This window comes from Podarcis raffonei, chromosome 5, assembly GCF_027172205.1.
Source record: "Podarcis raffonei isolate rPodRaf1 chromosome 5, rPodRaf1.pri, whole genome shotgun sequence".
Taxonomy (NCBI): domain Eukaryota; kingdom Metazoa; phylum Chordata; class Lepidosauria; order Squamata; family Lacertidae; genus Podarcis; species Podarcis raffonei.
Window position 1 is genome coordinate 21,672,767 of NC_070606.1, and position 24,861 is coordinate 21,697,627.

Sequence of the window (24,861 nt, forward strand, 5' to 3'; positions counted from 1 at the left end):
ATTTTATGTTCTTAATAAGAATGCTATATTAGCTGCTATCAGTGTTACAGATTTATGTGATGCCTGCTTATTCCTAATGTTATTGTTTTTGTTATTGCTTCAAAATAAATTGGGGGAGGGGGGATGAAATGAAGCGAACAATTATATAACATTTGTATTTGTATAATCGCTTCAGAGAAAAGATTTGGATCAGCAGTGAACATTGGGGTCTCAAATTTCAGGGGTGCGCTGTGCCACACCAAAATTCATCCACCGCCCACCTCTCATACTCCATTTTAAATCATAGTTGTGGTGTCCCTTGCAGCCCCCCCCCCAGGGCCCAGGCCCAGTGCAACCAAACTGGTTGCGCTTCCCTAAATCTGCCTCTGTTTGGATGTCTTTGGTATAGAAATGGTAATTTATTTTAAAAAGGGAGTTACATTTTTCTGGCACAGGATAAATGAACAAATGAGCCGGCTGCCTCTGAACTTCTTGCATTAATGACTGCGTTTGATTCAATGAATAGATATGCATATTTAAGGAAGTGAGACAATTTGGATGTATGCCACATTGTCTTATGTGGCCGACATTTATTTTGTGACCTGTAATATTGTAAATTGAGAGGCTGCCTGCTGTTTTAGATCCTGGGAGTTTTGAGTAACCAAAGCAATGTTTTCTTTCCTGTTAGGAGCTGTACAAAACCACTCAACCTTTTGATCCTGAAGGCATCTTGGGTACAATCAACTCCATTCTGATGGCTTTCTTTGGACTTCAGGTAATTTGACGTGTTAAAAGTGCTGTGGTCAATGCACTGTACACACAAGGTTCTTTTGGATTCACATGACCAGCTTTTCCTCATCTCACACAGTAGCAGCCATGGGCAGCTGGGTTGTGAGAAGGTACACTCTACACTGTAGAATGGATGCCTCCCTTAGCTTTGTTGGTGTGTGTGATGGGCAAGGGACAGTAATAGGACCAGTTTGCAGAGCTATTTGAAGCCACCAGCTGGTTATGGAACAATGGAGGAAGGGCAGGTACATGGAACAATATTGTTCATCAGAGACAAACTGCACATGATGGATGTGCAGTCAGGTGGATGTGACCCCTAAGTTTTTACTCATAGCCACAGTAAAAAGCAGCAGTCTGTTCCAGATGTTCATGCTGAGAGGAAGGGGCTGCTAACCTGTTACCTGTGGGTGTTTGATCTCATTAAAACTATCCTGTCTTGAACTGTCCGTCCCCCTCATTGGATGGATACTCATCTCTTCCCCGCATGGAGCAAAAGGCAATTCAGATGGGGAAAAGTAACAAGTGTCACCATCCTGCTAGCCCTCCACACTCATGTACTTCCCACAGCTGCTTCGGGTATTTTAAAAAAAACCTTTGGGAAAAAACATTTACTTGGCTGAGCATCATATGTAGCTTGACGCTTGAAAAGCATATCCCCCAGTGAAGAGATGATGGTACACTCTGTTCCCGCTATTGCATTCCCTAGGAATGAAATCTGTCTCAATGTTGTGTCAGAACCAGACCACAGAGGCCAAAGGAATTTATCTATTAGTCTGATGTAGGAAAGTGGTTCTGAAAGGGGATCATCCTCAGGCACATCAGTAGAACTTTATGTGGGGGACAGTTATGAAATAATAATAGTAGTAGTAGTAGTAGTAGTAGTAGTAGTAGTAGTAGTAGTAATACCCTACCCATCTAGCTGGGTTGCCCCAGCCGCTCTCGGTGGCTTCCAACACATATAAAAACGTCAAACATTAAAAACTTTCTGATACAGATACCTTCAGATGTGTTCAGATGTGTTCTGAAAGTTTTGTAGTTCTTTATCTCCTTCTGATAGGATGGCAACACTTTTCCTCTATAGGAGTGGTGTTTTTTAATGCACCCTAAATATGTTTCTTTGTTTTTCTGTCCCATCTTTCCTCAAATAGAGAGCAGCTCCCATGGAATTTCCTAGTAGACCCCCATCTGTATACTACTAGCCAGATTCAGACTTGTGGTGTTGAACTTCAACAATGGAATACCGCATGGTATTCTTTGGGTCCAGAAATGTTGATGTTGAAAGAAAGATCTGCAGGCAGGAATCTGCAGTTATTTAGCACCCTGCTTTTGAGTCTTTCCTGCATAATCCTTGTGGATTTTTTCACTGCAGGGCAACATTTTCCATATGGCAAAAGCAACCAAGAGTCCTGCAGCACTGTAAAGACCGACAAATTGATGGTGGCATAAGCTTTCCTGGACCAGAGTCCATTTCATCAGATGCCACAATCAATTTGTTCATCTCTAAGGTGCTGCAAGACTCTTGATTGCTTTTGTTGCGATGGACTAACACAACTAGTCCCTCTAGAAATATTTTATATGTCGAGTTCTCTGTGTAAGAAACAAAGTTGCATCAGAAACAGCTTGTGTGGACCTTTTCACTTTGTGACCCTCCTGTCCCTTAATATTGCCTGTAAAGTGACTTTATGAGAAAAAAGAGGCCCAGCCATTTTGTGTATAAGACCATAATGGATCAATAACAGAGAGGTGTTTTTTTGTTTTGTTTTTTAAAAAAGGAGAGAAGAAATCTTGTTTCCTTTTTAGCATTTTTTAAAAAAAGATATTAATTTGTTTAACAGATGCTGCACATCATGAGAACATGAAGTAAACCGGGTAAAAAGCACTGCCTCTTTTGTGTGAGATGTTTAAGAAAATTGGGTGTTTCGTAAATACATGGAAAAGCTGCTTTTTAAAGGCATCTTTTATGGCTCCCTTGGTCTGAGGATAGTTACCCGTAGAATTTTGAAACCCAAAGCTCATTACAACTTTATGGGACTCTTGTTTCCTAATTTTATGAGCACAGTTAATTCTCAGGCTTGTATGAGGTGTCAGGTCTGTCAGCTGGGAGAGGCAGAGGGAGGATTACCAAACAAGTCTGAGAGGCTCATTCCCCCACAATGTTCCTCACTGGCTCTCAGGACCCTTTCAGCGGAGTCCTCCTTCAGGACAGCTGCTGCCTGACATCATGGTGCAGGCTAGAATTCCCTGCAGATGTTTGCTGTGTAATTTGCTGAGAGTGGTTTTTGAAACCAGCCGGGTATTGAGGTCTTAACCAATTATTGCTGTTAAAGGAAGAGCTTTTCAAAGCTGATCAGCTTCCATGAGTCAAGTGAGGGAAAGGTACATATGAGATCTGCAGGAATGAAAAATAGTGACATACACAATGTGGGACCATTTGTCTGTTTTTGGCTCTTTATAATTTCTTCTCTGACTGGCAGTGGCTCTTCAGAGTTTGAAGCAGAGTCATTTTGTGGAGTCATTCTGAGCCTGGCAAGCTTTTGCCCTGATCCTGCTATGCTTGTGTACAATAGGTTGTGTGCCTGCAGCTCACAGATCATTGTTATGGTGCTGATCAGCTATTCAGGGCTGTAAGTCACTGTGGCTTGACCAGGGCAAGATAAAATGACTAACAAATTTAATAAATAATAATAATAATTCAGGGAAGGAGCGGGCAGAGTGACAGTAACCAAGCCTCCACTTCCAAACAGCTACTTGGATCTCTCCCCAAATTTCTGATTAGAGCTGGTTCAGGAAAGAAACCTTACATGTAACTGGTTGCGTGCTTCTCCTTATCTGCCTACTTCTGTACAACACACACCCTATAGATGTCTCTAGGTCTGCATGACTGATACAGTGCAAATGCTTATTTAGTGCTCCTGAGGAATATTTTTTACCTAATAATGGTGAGATTTTTTTCCATTTGGTGGTTGTGCTGATTTCGCCTTCTTTCTGAAGGTAATTAGGCCCTTTTTATTCTGCCTGCACTCAGTTCTCTGACTGTTATGGCTGAACTGTTAAGAATGTGCTCTTGATATTTGCAAATCTTGTAGTGCAGCAAATTTCTGCAATCCCTATTCAGTGATAAAGATGGTGAGATGTGTTGAAAACTCTCTAATGGATAGCACTCAGTCAGCCAATGCTTGTGGGGTGGCTCTGTGGGACATTTCCCTTATTTAGCCGTTTAAGTTATCTGGGCAGTATTCCATAGTAACGCTTATATTTTTTGTGCTTTGGCTGGGCCTCTATAAAGCATTGTAAAGTGTTAATGGTGAAAACATGTGCATTAAACATCCCAGTTTAGGTGTTTTATTTTTGTTCTCCTACACGTCATGCCTTCTTTCCAATGTTTTAGCTCCTGCTGGAATCAGTAAGGTAAAATAAGCTTCACTTTGACTGCTTAAATCCTCTTATTCCTAAAGAAACAGCTGCACAGTTGGTGATCATGTCCTGACCTACTGTGGCAGCAAACCTTACTGTTAATGACAGAGACCACCTCCTGGTGATAATCATTACTAGTGCAACACAGTTATTTGCTCTCTATTCCAGCAGAAGACTGTGGGCAGGCACAGATGTAGCGTTAGGGCTCTCTTAACAGCTTCCCTGCTGCATTAGAGGGGCAAGATGTGTGCTTTGTATGTTGGTGTTAGTATTCTGTTCCACTAGCCCCCACCCCAACAGTATTCATGTATTGGCGATGCTGTTCTATGGTACCTCCATTGCCACTTGCAGGGTCACCTGCCTCAGTCTCACCTGCCTCAGATGTAATGGAGATATAGAGTTGGGTACCATTTCCATTACGGGACGCGGGTGGCACTGTGGGTTAAACCACAGAGCCTAGGACTTGCCGATCAGAAGGTCGGCAGTTCGAATCCCCGTGACGGGGTGAGCTCCCGTTGCTCGGCCCCTGCTCCTGCCAACCTAGCAGTTCAAAAGCACATCAGAGTGCAAGTAGATAAATAGGTACCACTCTGGCAGGAAGGTAAAGAGCATTTCTGTGTGCTGCTCTGGTTCACCAGAAGCGGCTTAGTCATGCTGGCCACATGACCCGGAAGCTGTACGCCGGCTCCCTCGGCCAATAAAGCGAGATGAGCACCACAACCCCAGAGTCAGTCACGACTGGACCTAATGGTCAGGGGTCCCTTTACCTTTACCATCTCCATTACATCTGAGGCAGGTGAGGCTGTGCAAGCCCTGGGCTGGAGTCTGGGTACCATGGTGGGCTGGATGAGGCTGAGTAAATTGAGCTTGAATCCTGGAAAGATGGAGGCCCTGTGGTGGTGGTTCCTATGTCTGGGAAATAAGCCAATTGCACTCCCTCTGGAGCAGGTCTGTTGCTTGGGGATGCTCCTTGACCCATCTTTGACAACCAGGGGCCCAAGTGACCTCTATGAATAGGAGTAAAGGTAAAGGTAAAGGTACCTCTGACCATTAGGTCCAGTCGCGGATGACTCTGGGGTTGCGTGCTCATCTAGCTCTATAGGCCGAGGGAGCCAGCGTTTGTCCACAGATAGCTTCCGGGTCATGTGGCCAGCATGACTAAGCCACTTCTGGTGAACCAGAGCAGTGCACAGAAATGCCATTTACCTTCCCACCGGCGCAGTACCTATTTATCTATTTGCACTTTGATGTGCTTTTGAACTGCTAGGTGGGCAGGAGCAGGGACTGAACAATGGGAGCTCACCCCATCATGGGGATTCAAACCGCTGACCTTCCGATCGGCAAGCCCTAGGCTCTGTGGTTTACGCCACAGCGCCACCCACGTGCACCTTCTTTAAAAACCTCACTAGCTGATAGGGAAGTACTTATGGCTTCAGCAGCGTTGTGATCATGCAAGTCAACTTTCAGTTCACTACAGCACGCTAGTATTAATTTGATACCTTGTTGTTTCCAGAGAGATGAAATCTCATTTTTTAAGCTAAATCTGCAGCCTTCAAATCCATTTCTTTTCCAGAGAAGCTGTCCTGATGTCAGTAGGAAATATTCAGGAATAATGAAGTTGGATGAATTTGTTCCTCTAGGAATTTTTTTTTAAAAAAATGTATGCCCCCATCAGCTTCAGTCAAGTGGCATTTGTTCTGCCAATATTATTTAGATGGTGGTATAATTTTTCGACAACTAAGCAGGCAGAAACTTTCACTCACACTCCTCAAGCATAAAAATTGGGGTTGTTATTAATGCATATGGAAAATTAGTTTTGGAAAGGAGAATTTTCCCACACTTCTGAATAGCTGTTGAGTGAAAACTGCTGATTAACAGAACACAGCCTCATTGCCACTTCAGCTTTGCCAATTGCCATGACTGTAATATTGTCTTCCCACCAACAGTAAAATAAAATTCCCATCAGCTACAGCCAGGGCAATGTTTGGTCCCATATGCTGTGCTCTTCAATAAGCAGAAATCTGCCTTCATAAAAACAGTAAGGCAGTCCAAATCCAGGCCTGGATCACATCATTCACTCAGGACAAAATAGTCAATCTAATCAGTTTTGCCTCTGATACCCAAACTAGTTGAATGATGATTTTCAGTTCTACAAATCCTACTGCAAGTCATAAATTGTGGGGAAAGGTTTCTACTAGTGAGAAACATACTGGGCTGGACAGTGGCAGAGTAAGCTGCATGTGTGCCCGGAGCGGCAGCCATGCAGTGCACCCAGGGGTGGCCGATCCACCGCCCAGGGGGTGGGGCAACCTTCCGCTGCAGCAGTGTTTGTGCGATCCTCCACTTGCGGTGGGATCCTCCGCTCGTGGCTGCACCACAAGATCATCCGCTTGTGGTGGCAGGATCCTCCACTCGTGGTGGTGGCGGCAGGATCCTCTGCCCGCAGCTGCAGCAGTGACGGGATCTTCTGCATGAGGCTGTGGCGGTGCGATGGCGGTGGCTAGCAATGGCGGCGGCTAGTGCCACCACACCCGGGGGCAGCAGGTGAGCCTTTTTGTCATCCCCCTCAGAGTTGGCACCTGGGGCAGACCGCCCTGCCGCCCTCTTCCTCCGCCAGTGGGGCTGGATGCAGAGGTGCTCCTGTGCAACTCCACTTGTACAGTGGTATTTTCCAGACTCCTGACTTCCCTACATACCCTTTCAACACCCCCAAAAGCTGCTCCTGGGAGTTGATGCACCTTCTGGGGGAAGCTGTAGAGGGATGGGGGATTCAGTAGAGCTATATTGCACAAGCAGAAATATCTTTGGATCCACGTCATGGGTTATCCAAGAAATCTCAGAGCCTATATTGCCTTTCCTTTTTGTTACAGGAATGATTCACACACAGCTGATATACTGGGAAAACAGAGGATAGGATTGTCAATAGCTATACGGAATGTTATGGAAACTGAGCCTTCGTTTTTCACCTCAGTTTACTAATGTGTACCAGGTGCTGGGGAGAAGCCACAGGTGATAGTCATCGCCTTTATGCCTTGCTTGCAAACTTCAAGGGGCTTCTGGTTGCTTTCAGAGTGACCAGGGAGTCCCAATCTGCTGTGAGGTGTGTTCCTTTGGACTTTGATCAGAATGCTGTATTGGAATATAAGATGTGTGGAACGTGAGGATTAATAAATGGATAGAGAAGGGTGATGGGAGAAGGAAGCACAAATGAAGGAATGGATAGAATGTGTAGTTTAACAAAGGGGGTGGAGGTTTGGTTTGGGGCTCACCCACAGATGGCCTCATCTCAGCCCACCACTGGTATATGTCCCCTAACAGATTACGGCAGAGGCAATGTGGTCTTTGACATAAAAAAGTTTGCCAACCCCCAGACTGGATGGACATTGGCCTCATCCACCAAAACAGTTCCTCTTTTCTTAAGTGACTCTATATCCAGAGGTATAATGGGGGTAATGTGAAGCAGTGTGTGGTTCAGAACTTAACTGTTTTGAAAAAAATATAATACTCCTCAGCAGTGGGTTTACTTCACGATACATGATTTAATGTTTATAACATTTTGTTATAATTGGAAATCGGAAATGTAATAACTACAGGGCCCACCCTTAAAGCATAAGGGAGAATTTTCATGTGAGTGGACTGAAACGACTATGAGGCAATAGGTTTTCAGCTTTGTTTCTTTAAAAAACAGTCTTTATGTTTATTTCATGTGTTATAATCTTTAAAACACATGCATAGTAAACAAAGATGATTATTATTATTGGTTTGATTTTTTTTAAAAAAATATTTTTATTGAAAGGCAGTGGCTGACAACATCAGTCCTTTTTTCTTTTCTTTTGCAGAACAATAAAACAAATACATTTCCTAAATTGAGATAAAGCCTTGATGAATTGGGAAGTGGAGATGATAAGCTATGCTTCTTGTGGTCTCTTTAATTGTATTCATTCGAAGTTCTCATTGGCAGGAAATTACATCAACCACTAACTCCTTTTACAGAAGGACTATATCTGATAAAACAGGAGGAAGGGGGGGGGGGAATCTGGCAGGCACCTTTGAAAGTAACTTTACTCCTCTTTCAAATGCCTTTCAAATGCACTCTGACGGAAAGATAGGCATGTAATTTTATGAAAGAACATTCAGACAGCTGTGAGCCTGAATGCTCACGTGCTTGTCCTCAGAAAATCAGAGGACTTAGTCATGTCCTAAGAATATTCCTTGCAATGAGGAAGGACTATTGGTAAAGCCAATAGCCTTCCTTGGAAATTGCTTTAGAATCCATTGCCTTTATGAACATAATTACCACGTGTTCTTGTTCTTACTCAAATTTCTGGTAGGCAAGTTATTGAGTGACCCGACCTGTTCCAATGGGGATGCCCAATGCCCATGAGGCATGCTGGGCAAGGGGACCAACCTGGAATGAAAAGGTGCCCAGTAGTAGCACATGGTAGCAATGAATAGCTGGTATTCGTAAACAAGGCAACAGGTTGCAAAGAAGTAAGTGACCACAGCACTCAGGATCAACAGGACCAGGGACAGAGCCAAGATAGTGGCGACATTGCTCCTATAAGGGGCTAAGTTCACCTGAGCTGTTATATCCTGGCGCAGGCTTCATGACGGTCCAGGCCTTGCCTCTTAACTGGGAATGGAAAGGAACTCATAGAGCTTATGCTCTTGCATAAATAAATAAATGTATTTATTTGTTTTTATTTTCTTCTAACTCAGCACACTTGCACACGTAGAGCAAAGCAAAAGTTAACATTGTGCACATTCTTCATAACGTTTATGGTATTTAAGTACAGCATTCATCAGTTGCACTTTTGGCCCCTTGGGAAACTTCAGATGCATCTTTTGGCAGCTCAGGTGGTTGTTTACAGGGATCTCAAGGAGTTCTAAATCAGAAAGCAGTGTTGCCTGCCTGAGTAGATCTTCATGAGTCTTCCCCTACGTGGGGATTCACATGACAGAATGCTCCTCCACAAACAATTTCCGTGTAGACAGAAAATTAGCATGCCAGCAAGAAGGCTAGGCTTCAGTTCTATACCCTGACATCCTAGTTTTCTGTCTACAGGAAATTGTGTGTGTGTGTGTGTGTGTGTGAGAGAGAGAGAGAGAGAGAGAGAGAGACAGAGAGAGAGAGAGAGAGAGAGAGAGAGAGAGAGAGAGAGAGACCCAGTGGCTGTTTGAAGCAGACACGGGTTTCCCCGCACATTGAGAACTAAGCCATTTTCTGTATGGCTCCCAAGGATCAATTTCTGCTTCAGGGACAATTAAGGAAAGTCATTTCCAAATTAGTAGGTTTATATGCTGAGGGAGGGGTGTCTGGCAGCCCCCCAAATATGGATAGTGTCAGACTGCAATTCAGGATTTAAAAAATGCAGACAGAGGAATGTGTTGTCCCAAGATAGAGTATTTGGGAGCAGTACTTGGACAGTGAAGATATTCTTCCTCTGCCTACCAGTTTGCTTGGACCACTTTACTTCCACCATGAGAATACTAATTTTAAAAATTAACATTTGAAAAAATGTGAGGAACATGATGTAGAGCTTGGTTGGAAGGAATTATTTCCCATTCCATGTTGGTTGGGCTTATTTATGTATTTAATTGTATAAATGACATGAAATATTAATTCTGCATTTATGTGTTCAAAGCATTCTGCTTTTTCCATTAGAAATTGTGTTTTCTGCTCCCCCGTTTTTAACCTCTCGGATGTTTACACTGAGTTATGTCTCAGTTGAATACTTATGACCCATATTTTACATTTGTTTCTAATTTTCCTCCATCTGGATTTATCCTAACAATGACAGGTATAAAAATCCACGTTGCAATATAAGCTATTTACTTAATAATAACAAACCATGCAAATTCAATTGGGATTTCTTGAGGTTCTCCACTTGTATTTTAAGGCGCCCTAGGAGATTATTGTGTTGGTCTTTAAAAAAATAAAATAAGGCATTTTATGAGTTTGGACAACAATTTATATATAACAGGCATGTCCAACAGGTCGATCATGATCCACCGGTCGATCGGGGTGGTGTCTTAGGTCGATTAGCTTTGTGTTCCAACTTTGAGCAATTCCCCCCCCCCCCAATAGATCACAGCTGGTCTTTTTATACTGTGAGTAGATCGCAGCCTCTTGGGAGTTGGACGTGCCTGATACATAACAATTGTGTAATGCTACTCAGAAGAGCTAGAATCAGAATTGTTGAATTCCAGCATTGTGAGTTCTGAATAACTTTAGACTGCAGAGGAGGACTTATGTGACTGAATGCATGTAATGGAGAAGCTAGCCTTTCACCACGGTGTGCTTATTTTCTATGTACAGGATTTTTTTTGTATGAAGGATCACAAAATCAAGTGAGCCCAATCACCTGCAGTCTGCAGTGGTGCCACTCAGACACAGGTTTGTCAATTTCGGTTCTTTTAGTTTCTTATTTTCCCAATCTTTAATTCAGCTCTCCCAATTTGCAGCAATTCACTTTTAAAAAAAGCAACTCATGAAATTTTGTCTGGATTTCTCCTAATGAATTTTTATGTGCACTTTTGACCAAAGTACATATTTCTGCAAGCAGTTTTCCAAATATAAATACATTTTAATGTTGTTTTCACTACTATCTTCCTTTTCAATGCACACTTTCCACTAATATATGCATTTTTGTACGCATTGGTTGGGTGGAGAACTGTATCACAGAATTTGGATGTGGATTTTTAATAAAGGTTGTGTTTTGGTTTGCATATTGTTGCAGAAAGTGCAAATTTGATAGATTTGACTTTAAATGCATATTGAATTTCTTGTATAGCCTTACCCTGAATATCAACCTTTGTAGTTTTGTGGTGCGTACCTAGCAGCCCAGTTAGAAAAACTGCCATATTATTATTCTCCTTTCTCCCGGTCAACAAAATTATGGGCAAGAATTGGGCAGCATCCTCCAAAGCAGGGCACCACAAAGTTGGCAACCATCCTTGCCAGTACAGTACTTATTGCCCTGTAGGTTTTCTTCTGTAACGGCTATCCATTTATTAGACTGAGAAGCAGAAGTGATGACATGTCACTAGGGTGACTCAAGCAGAAGAAAGAAATATTGGAACTCTTACAAAGGCATCTGTTCTCATGAGTTTGATTTCAGATTTGACAGAGAGATGAATTCTGACAAAGCCACAAATGGGAATGATTACTTAGAAATGGAAGTTAGATACTGAATCTCAAAGGGTTACTTTCCCATAAATCTGTGCTCTCTTGCTGAAGTTTTTAGTGGTAAAGGGTGACAAGAAGTGAATATGCTTAGGACTTAGCAAACTTAATTCAGGAGTCAGACACATTTTATGATACATTCCCACATGGCTTTAGTTACTTTTCTTTCGTTCAGGCAAGAATGCATCGATGTTCTCATTTTCACCCATATTTGCAGATGCCACTTTAGGTTTAAGAATATGTTAGTATGCATTGGAAACATTATTTATTTAGAAAAATGTGTCATATGTTTACAATGCTAAACAAGTGTAGCCGTGACAGACAATCAATTACAATACAAAGTAGAAAACAAGGAAATCGTATTTATTTAGAAAGATAGAAGAGAAAGAGCCAGAAAGGGGCAAAATAATAAGAAAGAAAAGAGGAAAAAAGAGGGAGAGGGAAAAATGTGTGTGTGTATACATTCTCTGTATCATGTTTGGTTTGGAGTGGGATGTACTTGGAAATAATGTTTATATAGCGGAACCTCGTTTTTTGAGTGTCTCAGAAGCCGAATGATTTGGAATCCAAATGCCAAAAACCCGGAAGTGAATGCTTCCAATTTTGAACACGCCTCGGAAGTTGAACGGCTTCCAAGGTGCCGTTCTCTATTTTCTCCATTGAAATTGCTGACCGCCCATTGCGTCTTGGTTTAATGAACGTTTTGGAAGTTGAACGGTCTTCCAGAATGGATTATGTTTGACAACTGAGATTCCACTGTAATATTAATGCCAATAATCATTTTAGGGTTGTAGCCAACAAAATAACCTGGTTATAGAATGGAAATTCCCCCCATATCTCTTCACATGCCCCACCCCATCTGCTCTGGAGATTTCAGGGAACCTCTAGAACAGACATGGGCAGCCCAGAGGAAAGGAGAGGTGGGGGAACTTCCATAGCAGAAGCCCTTGACAAAAAGGATGACTTCACTGAATACAACCTTTGATATCTCTCCACAATCAAGTCAAATAAAACATACAACTGAGCATTGTCTTGAAATCTTCAGTTCCAATGGTTTATAAATAACCTCTGCCTTTCTATGAACCTATGAACCTAGTAAGATGATAAATGATAAAATAGTACTATTTTACTAAGATGCATAGTAAAAGTATTTAAAGAGATTGTTAACCTCCTTTGGCTCTCTCCACCATGTGCTTATGGTTTAAAAATAGCTGATTGAGGACTATCATTTTAATTATGCAACATTACACTGTTCCTAGTCATTTCTTGAACCATACTGGTAGTGGCGCCCGCCCTGTGGAACGCCCTCCCATCAGATGTCAAGGCAATAAGCAACTATCTTACTTTTAAAAGACATCTGAAGGCAGCCCTGTTTAGGGAATTTTTTAATGTTTAATGCTGTATTGTGTTTTTAATATTTGGTTGGGAGCCGCCCAGAGTGGCTGGGGAAACCCAACCAGATGGGCAGGGTAGAAATAAAATTATTATTGTTATTATTATTATTACTATTATTATTCTGTTCTTGTATAGCTTCACTTCAGTCTGACTTGTACAGGAGAACTTCCCAGTGGATGTTAGTTAGTACTGATGAGGGTGTTGTTTGGATTTTCTAATTCAAGCATAAAGGCACTATTTAGTAAGCAAAGCCATCAGATCAGCAATGGTTCACCTTCAGCTGCCCAGCTATTTGTGGCCACTGAGTCACTTCTGGGCAGCCTATGGGACATTATGGGGCCAGTTCACACATGCATGTTCATCACTTGTGAGTTAGCATGGAGTGGACTTTTCAGTCGAATGTGCGAACTCCATGTCTCCATGGAAAAATATTGTGTTTTGAATTGACTCTGAGTAATATGAAAATTCTACATGTGGTGACTGGAAAAATTGCAATTTAATGGCATAGTCAGGAAGTGACAAACATGTATGTAAGAACCCTAACCTTAGAACTGCAAGTCTGCAACCCCAAGCAAATGTAATATATGTAATTTTCACTGAAGTAATAGGACCTCCTGTAGTTTGCAGGCCCCTGTGAATATGTTTAGATAAGTAGATGGGTTGTGCATCTTTCACTTAGTTGTGAATTAGGTCAGGATTGTCTGAAACAAGATGTGTAGAGATGAATTCGTTTCTAAACTTGAGGACAAATAAGATGCTGTGGAGAACTGACAGACTCAAACTTTCACTGTACTTTGTTTGAAAGCAGCACACCTCTAGAGCAGTAATTTAAGTCTTAGCATCTCTCTGATGTTGAGCTCTTACAGCGCGCTTGTTTAAGCTTCCATCCTTTTCCTGTCACTGCAGGTGTTCCTTAGCTCTGTTAATACAGCTTTATGCATCAACAACATAAACAACACGGGCCAAATGCCCTCTGGTTAGAGACTGAGTATCATTTCCCCAATTTATAAGAAAGCGAATAGGAATGATCCACAAAACGATTCGTCAATTAGCTTGTTAGACATCTCGCCAAAGCTACAGTATATGCATGGCATCTCCTTCAGAAACGATCAGACAGGTTACAAAGTTCTACCCGGACACTGAGGTCCAGCACCGAGGGCCTTCTGGCGGTTCCCTCACTGAGAGAAGCCAAGTTACAGGGAACCAGGCAGAGGGCCTTCTCGGTAGTGGCGCCCTCCCTGTGGAACGCCCTCCCACCAGGTGTCAAAGAGAACAACAACTACCAGACTTTTAGAAGACATCTGAAGGCAGCCCTGTTTAGGGAAGCTTTTAATGTTTGATGTATTACAGTATTTTAATATTTTTTGGAAGCCGCCCAATAATAATAATAATAATTATTAAGTAACAACGTTATTCTGAGGAGGACACAGAATCATTGATCAATGTTTTACAACCTTATGTTATGATCTCTTGGGGGTGGGGAGAGAAATGCAAAGGATGCGTGCACAAAACATCATCCACAGTATGGGAAAAATCATGGCTAGCACATGCACAGACCATGCATCAATGTCTTACACACAGTAAAGTGTAGGAGCAAGTATTGTGCTTATGTGTGCACAGGCTTACACGTGCAGCATTAATGCGCATGCCCAAATGATGGGTAGAATTCAACATTGCACTATTATAAATGCTCCACCTGTGCAAGCATACCAGCTTGCCAGACAGAATAACCTACCTTTCCCTTTGTGCAGTTCTGGGGGTTTTGACCCCCACCCACTGAGCCAAATTTGTGCAATTTTCCTCCTCCACGTGTCCCTACTTGGAAAAGGAGGTGGGGTAAAGTTGCCTGGCATGGGCAGTTCCTAAGAACAGGCAAGTTATGCATGTGGACTCCATGTCAAATGTTCTGCTCTTTGTGTGAGGGTGTGGATGGAAGTGGAGGAAAGCATGAACTGGATGCTGCCTCAGACTTTGAACTGGCCATTCAGTTGTTATTGTTTCCCAAAACCTCTGGGTCTTTCTTGCTCTGCCCTGCGATTTTGCATGGCAGCCAAGTGCTAAATGGTACTCCCCCTGGGAACAAGTACGGTAATCACATTGCTGTGAAGTCCTTTTGGTGTCAGTCCGAGCATCAGCTACCAGGTGTTGCCTCAAATTTCTTAGAAGGGCAGGTGGCTAAAATATGTCTCTCAGCACCACTGTATTAAGAAGCCGATTAACAGTGACTCATGGCCGCTCCAGTTTCCTGTTGATGATTTCTCCACAGTCAACAAAACCTCGCCAAATAGCTGAGACTGTGTTTTAAAAAGAAAAGGCTAACCTTTAGAAAGACCTGGAGTTGATACGTTCACTTGTGCTGCTGAAGCTGGGGAGAGCAAAGCACAAATCTTTTATTTAAAAACACTCTCAAAGTTGGTAGAAAAAATCCTTATACTTTTGGATTTTGCAGTGCAGCGTGTTTCGCATAGTAATGATACAGATGGAATGAGACATCTTTTCATTGCACTCTCACCACATTGTTGTTGCTGGGGTTCTACCCTTGTGGGACAGCCCCAGCCAATCAGTTCTCAGTGTGGTTGTGGCCGCAGGTGATTTAACCGCGGCACAGCCGGCAAGCACCCTGCTTTAATTCCATGGTGTGTGTGTGGGTGTGTGTGTGACAGCTGAATGTGTGTCTGAGTTGACATTCTGTCCCTGGCGTTTGGTCTGTGAGAGCCCATTCACATGTGCAAAGATTCTTCCCTCGAAGCAGCCCATAGCACAGAGTTCTGCCATGCTTCAAGGATACGTTTTTTCTTCCATGGTCTCCTGTATGCACTGCTGTGGCTGCTGCCAAAGCTGCCCTTGTAAAAAGAACAGGAAAGAGGAAGGAAAGATTTGCATGGGGCGGGGAGAACACCCTACAAGTTGAGCATAAACAGAGAATGGGAGAAGAACCTTCTGGCACGAAAGAGAGTCTTTAACCCTCTTTTGTTGACCACCAGCATTACGCTTTCCATTTTTAAGTTGCTTGGGAAGATGATAATCAGGCATAGCCCAGGTCTGTAAAGCTGCTTTTCAGCTGCTTCGAGGGGGTGATGCAAGGCATCTGGGCACTGGCAATGCTAGCCAAGCCCTGGCTCCATGGCCCACCTAAACAGAGGGAATTCTTTTCCCGGGCAGCTGGCAGAACCCCTCTTTCCTGGGCAGGGGGCTGCCACATGCCCTGGCCTCCACAGGAGACACACAGTCCCTCTCTGTGTCTTCGTTCCTTTTCGGCCACCGTCAAACGAGGGTGATGGCCACTGAATTACTGATCCCACGTTGAAGAGCTGCCCAACCCAGCTTCAGGTCCCCCACTAAGTGCCCCCCTTCAGAACCCATCGCTCTCAGCCGACTCTCAACTGCTTCCCCCCCCAACATTCAAACTCCCTTTCCAAGCCTCCGCCAATCTTCTCACTCTCTCTTCCCCCCTCCCTCCTTGCTTGACTTCTCCTTAGGAATTCTAATAGCATTACCTCAATTACCCTATAACACACAATACTTCTCATAGATTTGTGGGGGGACCCCACTAAACCCTAAAAATTAATAGATGGTAGGAATTTGGGATTATTTGCCATTGAACTGAAAATGGAATGGTTCTTTATTCTTCCTCATTTCTTGCTTTCTTCAGTTTCTGTTTCAGCTAAGTTTTCCTTCTCCATGTAGCTGCCTGTTGCTCTGCCCTTTCTTCTCCTTCTGACCTTCTCTTCCCATTGTGTAGGCAAGAAATGCCACAACACTGCTGCCACTGCCGCCACAGATGGCACTTGCACCACCATGTTGGGGATCAGGCAGTTGGAGTACATTACATCCATACTGTACCAGTTGCACTGGTTGCAGGTGTGTTTCTGGCCCCAGTGATAATGATAAATCACCTGCACCCCCATCAAACCTGCCCAGGTGCCTGCCAACAAACACAATTAGGCTGGTGGGCACATAGAACAGGGCCTCTGTAGAAGTGGCCTGGCAGTGATAGAATGCCATTCTGCTTGAAGTTAGGTAAGTTCCGAGCCTCAGCATCCCTCAAGGGCAGGCATCAGTGAAATAGTGGACCTTTTCTGGATACTGAGGCTGGATCTAGTTATTCTCTCCAGTAAAGCAGGAGCTGGACCTGACAGACAGTGGCTTGCTTAAGACTACTTACTGAGTTCATAGCTAGGGTGAGATTTAAACTCAGAATGATAAGCTGGGCTTGGGCCAAGGCTTTGTTCTGACCCCTTCCTTTTCGAAGAGTGTTTTGGCCTTCCTTTTTGAAGAATACAACCAAATGTTTCTCGCAGAACTGAATTCTTTACAACTTGAATTTTCTGGAACTATATTTACAACCCCTGACATTTAATTCCGAGTTGGTTCTCCGCAGAGTCCCCCTCTGCACTTGAAAAACAGTATTTTTAAAAATGGAAGGGAGCACAAAGAAGTTAGCCTTTGTGGCATGCGTTCAGTTATTAATCACTGTGACAGCCACATTTTCTTTCAGACTGAACGCTACGCGCAAATACCAAGGCATGATATTAGCTTGAGCGAAAGACGACCAGATATTGAATAAAGGACTCTCTTTTTCTTATTTCTTAAAATATTGGATTGATGGGACCCAGGCAATCAATACTATTCTTTTTCTCATTAAAGGCTCTTGCAAGTATTTTGCTCCAGAGCCTCAAAGAGCAAATTTCAGCATGAAGAAATCTGTCAGTTTCTAGTAATGGTACATTAACAAGTTAAGTAAAAATTATGGATGAAATGTTTAAGCCTGATTATGGAGTGCCATTGGTTTTAATGAGTTTTGATAGGAGGTTCAGAGACTCAAAACCACACAGGCCTCATCTTTTCCTTAGTTTAAGACAATGCAATCTCTGTCCTGCACCTTCTACTGCTCCCATAGCAATTCTGAATGTTGTCTATTCCAAGTGTTGTGAGCTCCTATTGGATAGTGCTTGTGACATCAAAGTCCAGTGAGGATATTTCCCTTGTCACGCTGCAACGGCCTCTTTGTAGATAGAACTCTGCCCCCTCTCCCCCTCTGTATCTCCCTTAAATCTGTTCTGATTCCTCAACCCTCCAGAGAAGATTTGGAGAGTGCACAGAGTGCGTATTGCGGGGGGGGGGGGGGGAGAGAGATGTCACTAGCAGGTGTCAGGAGCAGGTCAGCAATAACTCACACAAAATCAGAGAAGTTAACTCTTTAATCAAAGAAACAGGACAGCTCAGAAAGCCAGGCCTAGTGAGTACAACAACGCTTCCCGGTAGATCTTGCCCCTATGAGGCAGTTGTGGGGACTGAAAGTACCCACCTTTTCCTGAAGTCTCCTCCTCCCCCAGGTTCTTCCCAAGCAATCTGAAACTTTGTTGCCTTGCCTGTCTTTTCTCTGCCCTCTTCATACCTCTTCTGGTTCTGGAAGACCAGGAGGGAGGGAAGCTGGTTGCAGCAGGAGGGGGAGACTCCCTGGCTTCTTCAGCAGCCTGACTCATCTCTGCCTCTTGCCCCTCCCTCCTCTCCAGTCACTGATTCTGGACTGCTGTCTGTCACAGACTCTTCCTGCTCATTAAGCCCTGTTACCTCTTCAGCTTCCAACACCTCTTCTTCCCAGTTTGCTCCCTCTTCCCCCTCTGACCACTCATAGTCATCCTGCTACCCATCCCTTGGCTCTGAACCTTCTTCTCTTGAGGGTTCCCCAGCTGGTACCTCATAGCAGTGCTCTGCATCCAGCCAGTCCATGACAGGAGAGTAGGACAATTCCATTGCTCAAGCATAAATCCTTGTGCTGACAGGATGTGCTAGTTGGATACCATCTTAAGAGTCCAAGCTTCTGGCTGGAGAGTAGAAAATGAGTGTGAAGATGAACAAGAGTTCTACCCCAAAATTAACTTAGTTCACCTTTAGTTTGCTCTGTAGTTATGGGAATGACTTTCGGGTGCTGTTCAGCATTTTTTGAACTAGTTCAGTGAACTTTCAACTGGACTAGTTCATTCCAAGCTTCACTCCACTGCTTCTTAGTGATGTGATTTTAACCACTGCTGCTATCTGGAAAGAGATTGTTTTCATATGTTTATAAGATTCATAGTTGATTTTTGACCTGGTTTATGATTGTTTTATGTTATGAACTGTTTTGAAAAGCTGCTGGTTTGACTCTGGAAGATGTTATAAAATATTTGAATAATAATATTACACATATTAAAATTGACATCCATACACAAACCAGCGCTAAATGCAGGAACAAGCAAGTGTATAAAAAATGTATCCCCAGTGTGTGTTTTAGTGGCACATTGATGAATTGAAATTTGCAAAATAAGACTCCACACTAAAAGAGGTACCTATTACCTCCATTCATTTCTGGAATCTTGCAAGTGTTTTTCCTACCTTTGGAACATGGTGGCATTCTGCATCTCTGGCCTTACAGGGAGGTAAATATTCCATTCATCACTACTTTTGCAGGATCAGGACGTTCATACCATTAATTACTAGAAAGAAACAAGTTTCCTTCACAAATAATGGATATTGATGCCTGCATTGGCTTAAGGTATTCTTTGTTCTAATGGTCCCAGTTGGAAACTTTTAGCAGGGCTGGCAAAGATTTCTGCTTATCCTCCTGAATGGCTCCCTACTCAAGATGCTTTATGGAAAAATGCCACAGACTCTTTCTGCCTGAGAATTTGATTTCACTTAAAACAAATAATCTTCCTCTGCAAACAGACTTCTCACCACACAACTTAGCCCTGAATCAGGTCACAGTTCGGCTCACAAAATCGCTCGTAATCTTAGGTGATGACAGTGCAATTTTGACATATGGATGGAGACACTGCCTGATTCAGGAATAGGATCCTGGGAAGAGGTTATAGTGAGAAGAAGTTCAAGAGTTTTTAGATTCCTGCTGCATTTGCACTTTAGAATAAACATATGTCTGGACAAGGAGAGAGCCATAGGGACATTGGAGGAATCTGTGAAAATGGACTATCAAGCAATTTTCCTTCCTCCACCTATTCAACACCTATTGGACTCTAGCCAGGAAAGCTGCTCTTCTTAGTTCTCTACAGTTAACTTTTTTAATGCGTGCACACATTATACATAGATAGATACATAAATTGTTTTGCAATGTGCATTATTTGCATAGTCGTGGGGGGTATACAGCTTCTTCTTTATTTGTTGCTAAAGTGTTGTTTGTTGCCAAAGGCAACCTATGTGCTTCCTAACCATGTCTTAAAATACCCACCATGGTATTGTTGTTTGTTCTCCCCCCCCCCCAAAAAAAGACATTTAAATACCATCTCTTTCAGAGTTTGGAACTTCCTCCCCAGGTCTCATGAAGAAGCATTTAAAGGTCTAGGGAAGAGACAGCAGTCAGGGTACAGTGGTGCAGTGCAGGCATTATATGAATTGTGAATATTCCTGACTTAGACAGCCTTAAGAACATAAGAAGAGCCCTGCTGGATCAGACTAAAGTTCCATAGTCCACCACACTTGTTTCCTAAACCAGGGAATCAGATGCCCACAGAACGCCACAAGCAGGACATGAGTGCAATAGCCTCCCATTGTTGTGCCCCAGCAACTGGTATGCCATCTTGGAACAAGCATGTAGCCATCATGACTTGTAGCCTGACTAATATTCAGTAGCCATGTTCAGCAGCTCTTCTGAAGAAGTTTGCAGGGAGCAGCGCCTGGCTGAGTTTATGTTTAGTAACGGCTACTGCCAGAGACGTAGGGACGCGGGTGGCGCTGTAGGTATCAGAGCCTAGGACTTGCCAATCAGAAGGTCGACGGTTCGAATCCCCGTGACGGGGTGAGCTCCCGTTGCTCGGACTCTGCTCCTGCCAACCTAGCAGTTTGAATGCATGTCAAAGTGCAAGTGCAAGTAGATAAATAGGTACCGCTCTGGCGGGAAGGTAAACAGCCAATAAAGCGAGATGAGCGCCACAACCCCAGAGTCGGTCACGACTGGACCTAATGGTCAGGGGTCCCTTTACCTTTACCTTTTACTGCCAGAGACCTGCTTTCCTTTTCATCAAGCCCACACCCAGTCGGTTTCTCTCCGTTCCTCATTCCCCCTTTCATTCCTCTGTCCGTTCTGCTTCTCTTCTGATCCTGATCCTCCACTTTGCCCATCCCAACTCTGGGCTGAAAGCGGAAGTGGGTCAGCATTAGTGCTGTGCTGAAACTTGCCCTCCCCGTTCCTTGTAAGTTTTATTCTGTGTTGTACAGAGTTTTGAGATTTTTTTTCTTTAAAATATAAAGCAATATAGAAATGAAATAATAAGAATAAGAATAGGAATAACAGAACTTCTGTGTATGGGACAGATCGGTACAGCATGAGACTCTTAATCTCAGGGTAGTGGGTTCAAGTCCCATGTTGGGCGAAAGATTCCTGCATTGCAGGGGGTTGGACTGGAAGACTTGTGGTCCCTTCCAACTTTACAATTCCTCAGGTCTATGATGCTTCTCTCTCACTCTCAGGGTGCTTTAGAATTTATTCATAATTCTGGTGGGTGCAAGTTTCAACTTAACTTATCATTGTGAGGTGGCTGAGGCAGGTCTGTGTGGTTTTCATGTCATTAATGTCTCTCCAGTACACTGCACCCCCTCCCAACTCTCCACACCTTCTTGTTTTGAAAAGGCCTCATAGGAAGAGTTAGATCATGATGCTTTCCCATGCCAGACAGCACAGTGAGTATTTATAGAATGAAATGAAGGCGCAATCACAAAACATCTTGACCTACCTCAAAAGGAAGGCAAGCATAAGAAAAATCCTGCTCTCTGTCTTGAGGATTTCATTGTGATTTTCTCTTCCCTCTGATAATTTATGAATGCTATTTCTTCTCTCAGTAATTGATGGGAGATGGTTGGGGAGAAATGTGGGAGCATCAGAGAGCCATGTCTCAGGCACAGAAAACTGACAGTCTGATCTAGAAGACTTCCCTGCCTTTGTTCAAGTTACATTCCTCTCTGCCAGCTTCTGCCTGTGGCAAAACGTATGTGTTCAAGCTGCCCTTTGCCACCACTTTAGCGAGTTAGCTTGCCTCTTTGAGTACAAGGTGAAAAATAAACCATATTAGCTTACTGAAAATAATCACTGCTTCCCTGATTTTTTTGTTTGTATTTTCATTATGTTTCTCTGATTTGCAGGCGGGGAAGATTATCCTAATGTACCGTCAGCAACCACTGAGCATTTTAAAGAGATTTCTCATCTGGGCTGTTTTGCTGGTGAGTCGTTGAAGCCTGATGTTTTAAAGATAATAGCATTAGCGGTGCTGCCAGGCCCTCGTTATTTTTAATTACAGTAGTTGCTCACAAACTGCAGATAATCTAACAAGAAGGGAAATGGTCCAGGGCCCCAAAGTATTGCAGCATGCCATCTTGTTATCTCCAACTGCTCTTCAAAACATCTACTTCTGCTATAAGGTATCTAAACAGGAAGTAATCGGGTACAACCCTTGTTCAGCTCTTCCCTCTTTCTTGGTGGGGTCAGGGGCGGTCCATCCTGTTTTGCCACCTGAGGCAAAATGGGTAGGTGCCTCATACCTCATGCCTCACGCTTACCAAGTTCACACAACTTCAACTTCTGGCAAGGTATTGCAAGGCGTCTGTTAGATCTCTCCAGGAACCAGAAACCCCAGGCACTTCGACTTCCGGTCAGCGCCAGCGACAATGGCGGATTTCCCCTGATCTCTCAGGGGAACCGCTCCGGGGATTTAGGGTCTGCCGCTGCGGCGAAAGCGAAGACCCGCTAGAAACCACAGGCGGGTGAAGCCTGTGGACCTGGGATCCGGCGTGCACCTTTTGCACCTCCCTTGCTCACGAGGAGACCTCTTTTTGAGGCTCCATCACGAGGCGGGGTGAGCAGCGCGGTGCTTCGGATCGACCGCTTCGTCCCCGGAGTGAAGCCGCACAGCTGTTGTCGGAGAGCGCTGATTTCTTTCTGGACAATTCGGCTCTAAAAGTAACTACCCGTGAGTAGAACCGATTAGAAGATTTAAGATAAGGACCGAGGCTTAAAGAAATTAAACTCTAATTGGAAATTTTTTAAGAGGAAGAGTTAATCTGGATTTAATAGCCGGAAGGTCTAAACAGGAAGTCCACCTTCCGCTTTTGTATATAGCCTGAAGCAAAGACACTACAAGCAAAAATCCTGCAATTTTATTTTGCAAGTCTAAATATCCGCTGTTTAAGGTACTTACCCCCTTTGGAGGAAGTAGGGGGAAACTTTGATTTGGACAATATTAGGACTTAAAACCATCTCAGCACTGACCTGGGAACAGGCTGCCTGAATGCTAAGAAATGATTTTAAAAATTACTTCTTTTTTCTGACAAATGGATGTTGACAGCTGTCTAAAAGATACAGTTTCCTCTACCCTCTTTTGCATTCAAAATGGAAATCTGCAACATTGTTTACTTCTTCTTGAAATTGAACTGGCACTCGGGAAATAGTTAAATTGTATCCCTCTAGTGGGGAAACTTTGAAACTGCTACAGGAACAAGTGCCAGCTGCAGATAAAAGTCTGGGAATTGACCTTGAGCATTTAAAATGCAGACCTCTGAAGTAATAATAAATGCAATACACAAAATAAACTTTCTGTTGGAAGGGCTCCATAAGAAATTGGATGACATGATTGGATTGGACAGTGGGGAACAGGAAAAGAATGGTGAACTGGTGGAAGGAAAGGAAGAAGAGACTAAAGTAATACATGAGGAACTTTTGACTCCACAGATGCAAACTGAGGTTTACAAACCGAGGACATGTGGCAAGGATTTTGCTGAGGGACAGATTGTTATAACAGGATGCCAGTTCGGATTGGTAAAATGGAAGGATCCCATTTCACAGGGATCTATGGACTGTTGGAATATGGACATGGACTTGGGTTTGGAAGACTCAGATGGTCTGGGGGCCTACGGGTTTGGAGGTACTTGGATATACCTCCTGAAAGATTACTTAAATTACAATTATAACCTCCGAAACCTAACTGAATTGCATAAAGGATGTAACTTTAATGTCAGGATGGAATACTTCAGAGATGAGTCAGTTGGTATCAAAGAGTATGAACAAATTCTGCAGAAGGGGCCTGGAGGGGACTTAAGAGCCTCTGATATCAGATTTCCAGATTGAGAGACATCAGGGAATGGACGGAAAGGACAGGCAGTTTTTGGGACCCGGGGGGTGCTGAGGGGGAAAATTTGGGAAATTCAAAGTGTATAAAATATATATTAAGCTCAAAGTTTAATGTAAAACAAAGTAAAATATTTGTGAGATTGAACAACGGTGGATAGACACTTCCTGGACTTTGTGTAAATGATGTGAGAGTTTATGTAATTATATGTGGTTAACTTAAAGTTCAAACAAGGCTGAGGAAAGTATGCTAAGTATACAGACAAAATTTCTGGTAAAATGGGAGGGATTTGCTGAAATAATAATCTGAAGCGGAATACAAAAAAGGGAGGTGTGAGGAAGTCAAAGAAACAAGCAAACGAAAGTATGACTATGGATGTTTTATTTTGTTTTTATGTATTGTTTACTGTTGGATTTTTCTTTTTGTTTTTCCATTTTTGTGTTCTTATTTGTTGTTATTGTTTGTGTTTTATCTTTAAAAACTTAATAAATATTACTTAAAAAGGGGGGGGGGACAGAAGCCCCAGGCACTTCTCCTTGCTTCTCTGGCAGGGGCAGTGGTGTGCGAGCAGACAGGATTTTTTTTAAAAAACCCCTCAAAATTCAAAGTTCAGTTCCCATTTCCCCCCACATTATTGGAGGTCGAATAGTTACCATTAGCCTATTTATCATCATTCTGCTAGCTGGCTTTAATGGAATCAATATTAATTACTGAATATCAAGCATAGTCCGAATACAAGACACAGGGCTCTTAATGTCCCTGTAGCTTCCAGAGAGTGAAGAGGGCTTATTGACATGATGGTAGCCGTTTCTAGGACCACCCCTGTTCACCTCCTTAGAAAATGATTTCATGATTTGATGATTTCATAAATTCAGGATTTCATGATTAAATCATGATTTCATTATCCCATGATTTAATTCATGATTTCACGAAATCATGGTTTAATTCAGGATTTCACAAATTCGCGATTTAGTTCATGATTTCATG

The 24,861-nt window shown here is 43.1% G+C and overlaps 1 protein-coding gene across 1 annotated transcript in view; it reads left to right on the forward strand.

Annotated features, from left to right (window-relative positions):
- LOC128413775 (heparan-alpha-glucosaminide N-acetyltransferase-like) overlaps window positions 1-24,861 on the forward strand; it is a 168,766-nt gene that overhangs the window by 125,382 nt on the left and 18,523 nt on the right. Inside the window, exons 14-15 of the mRNA XM_053388191.1 lie at window positions 668-754; window positions 21,896-21,973. Coding sequence (XP_053244166.1) covers window positions 668-754; window positions 21,896-21,973 — 165 coding nt within the window. The remainder of the gene's footprint in view (window positions 1-667; window positions 755-21,895; window positions 21,974-24,861) is intronic.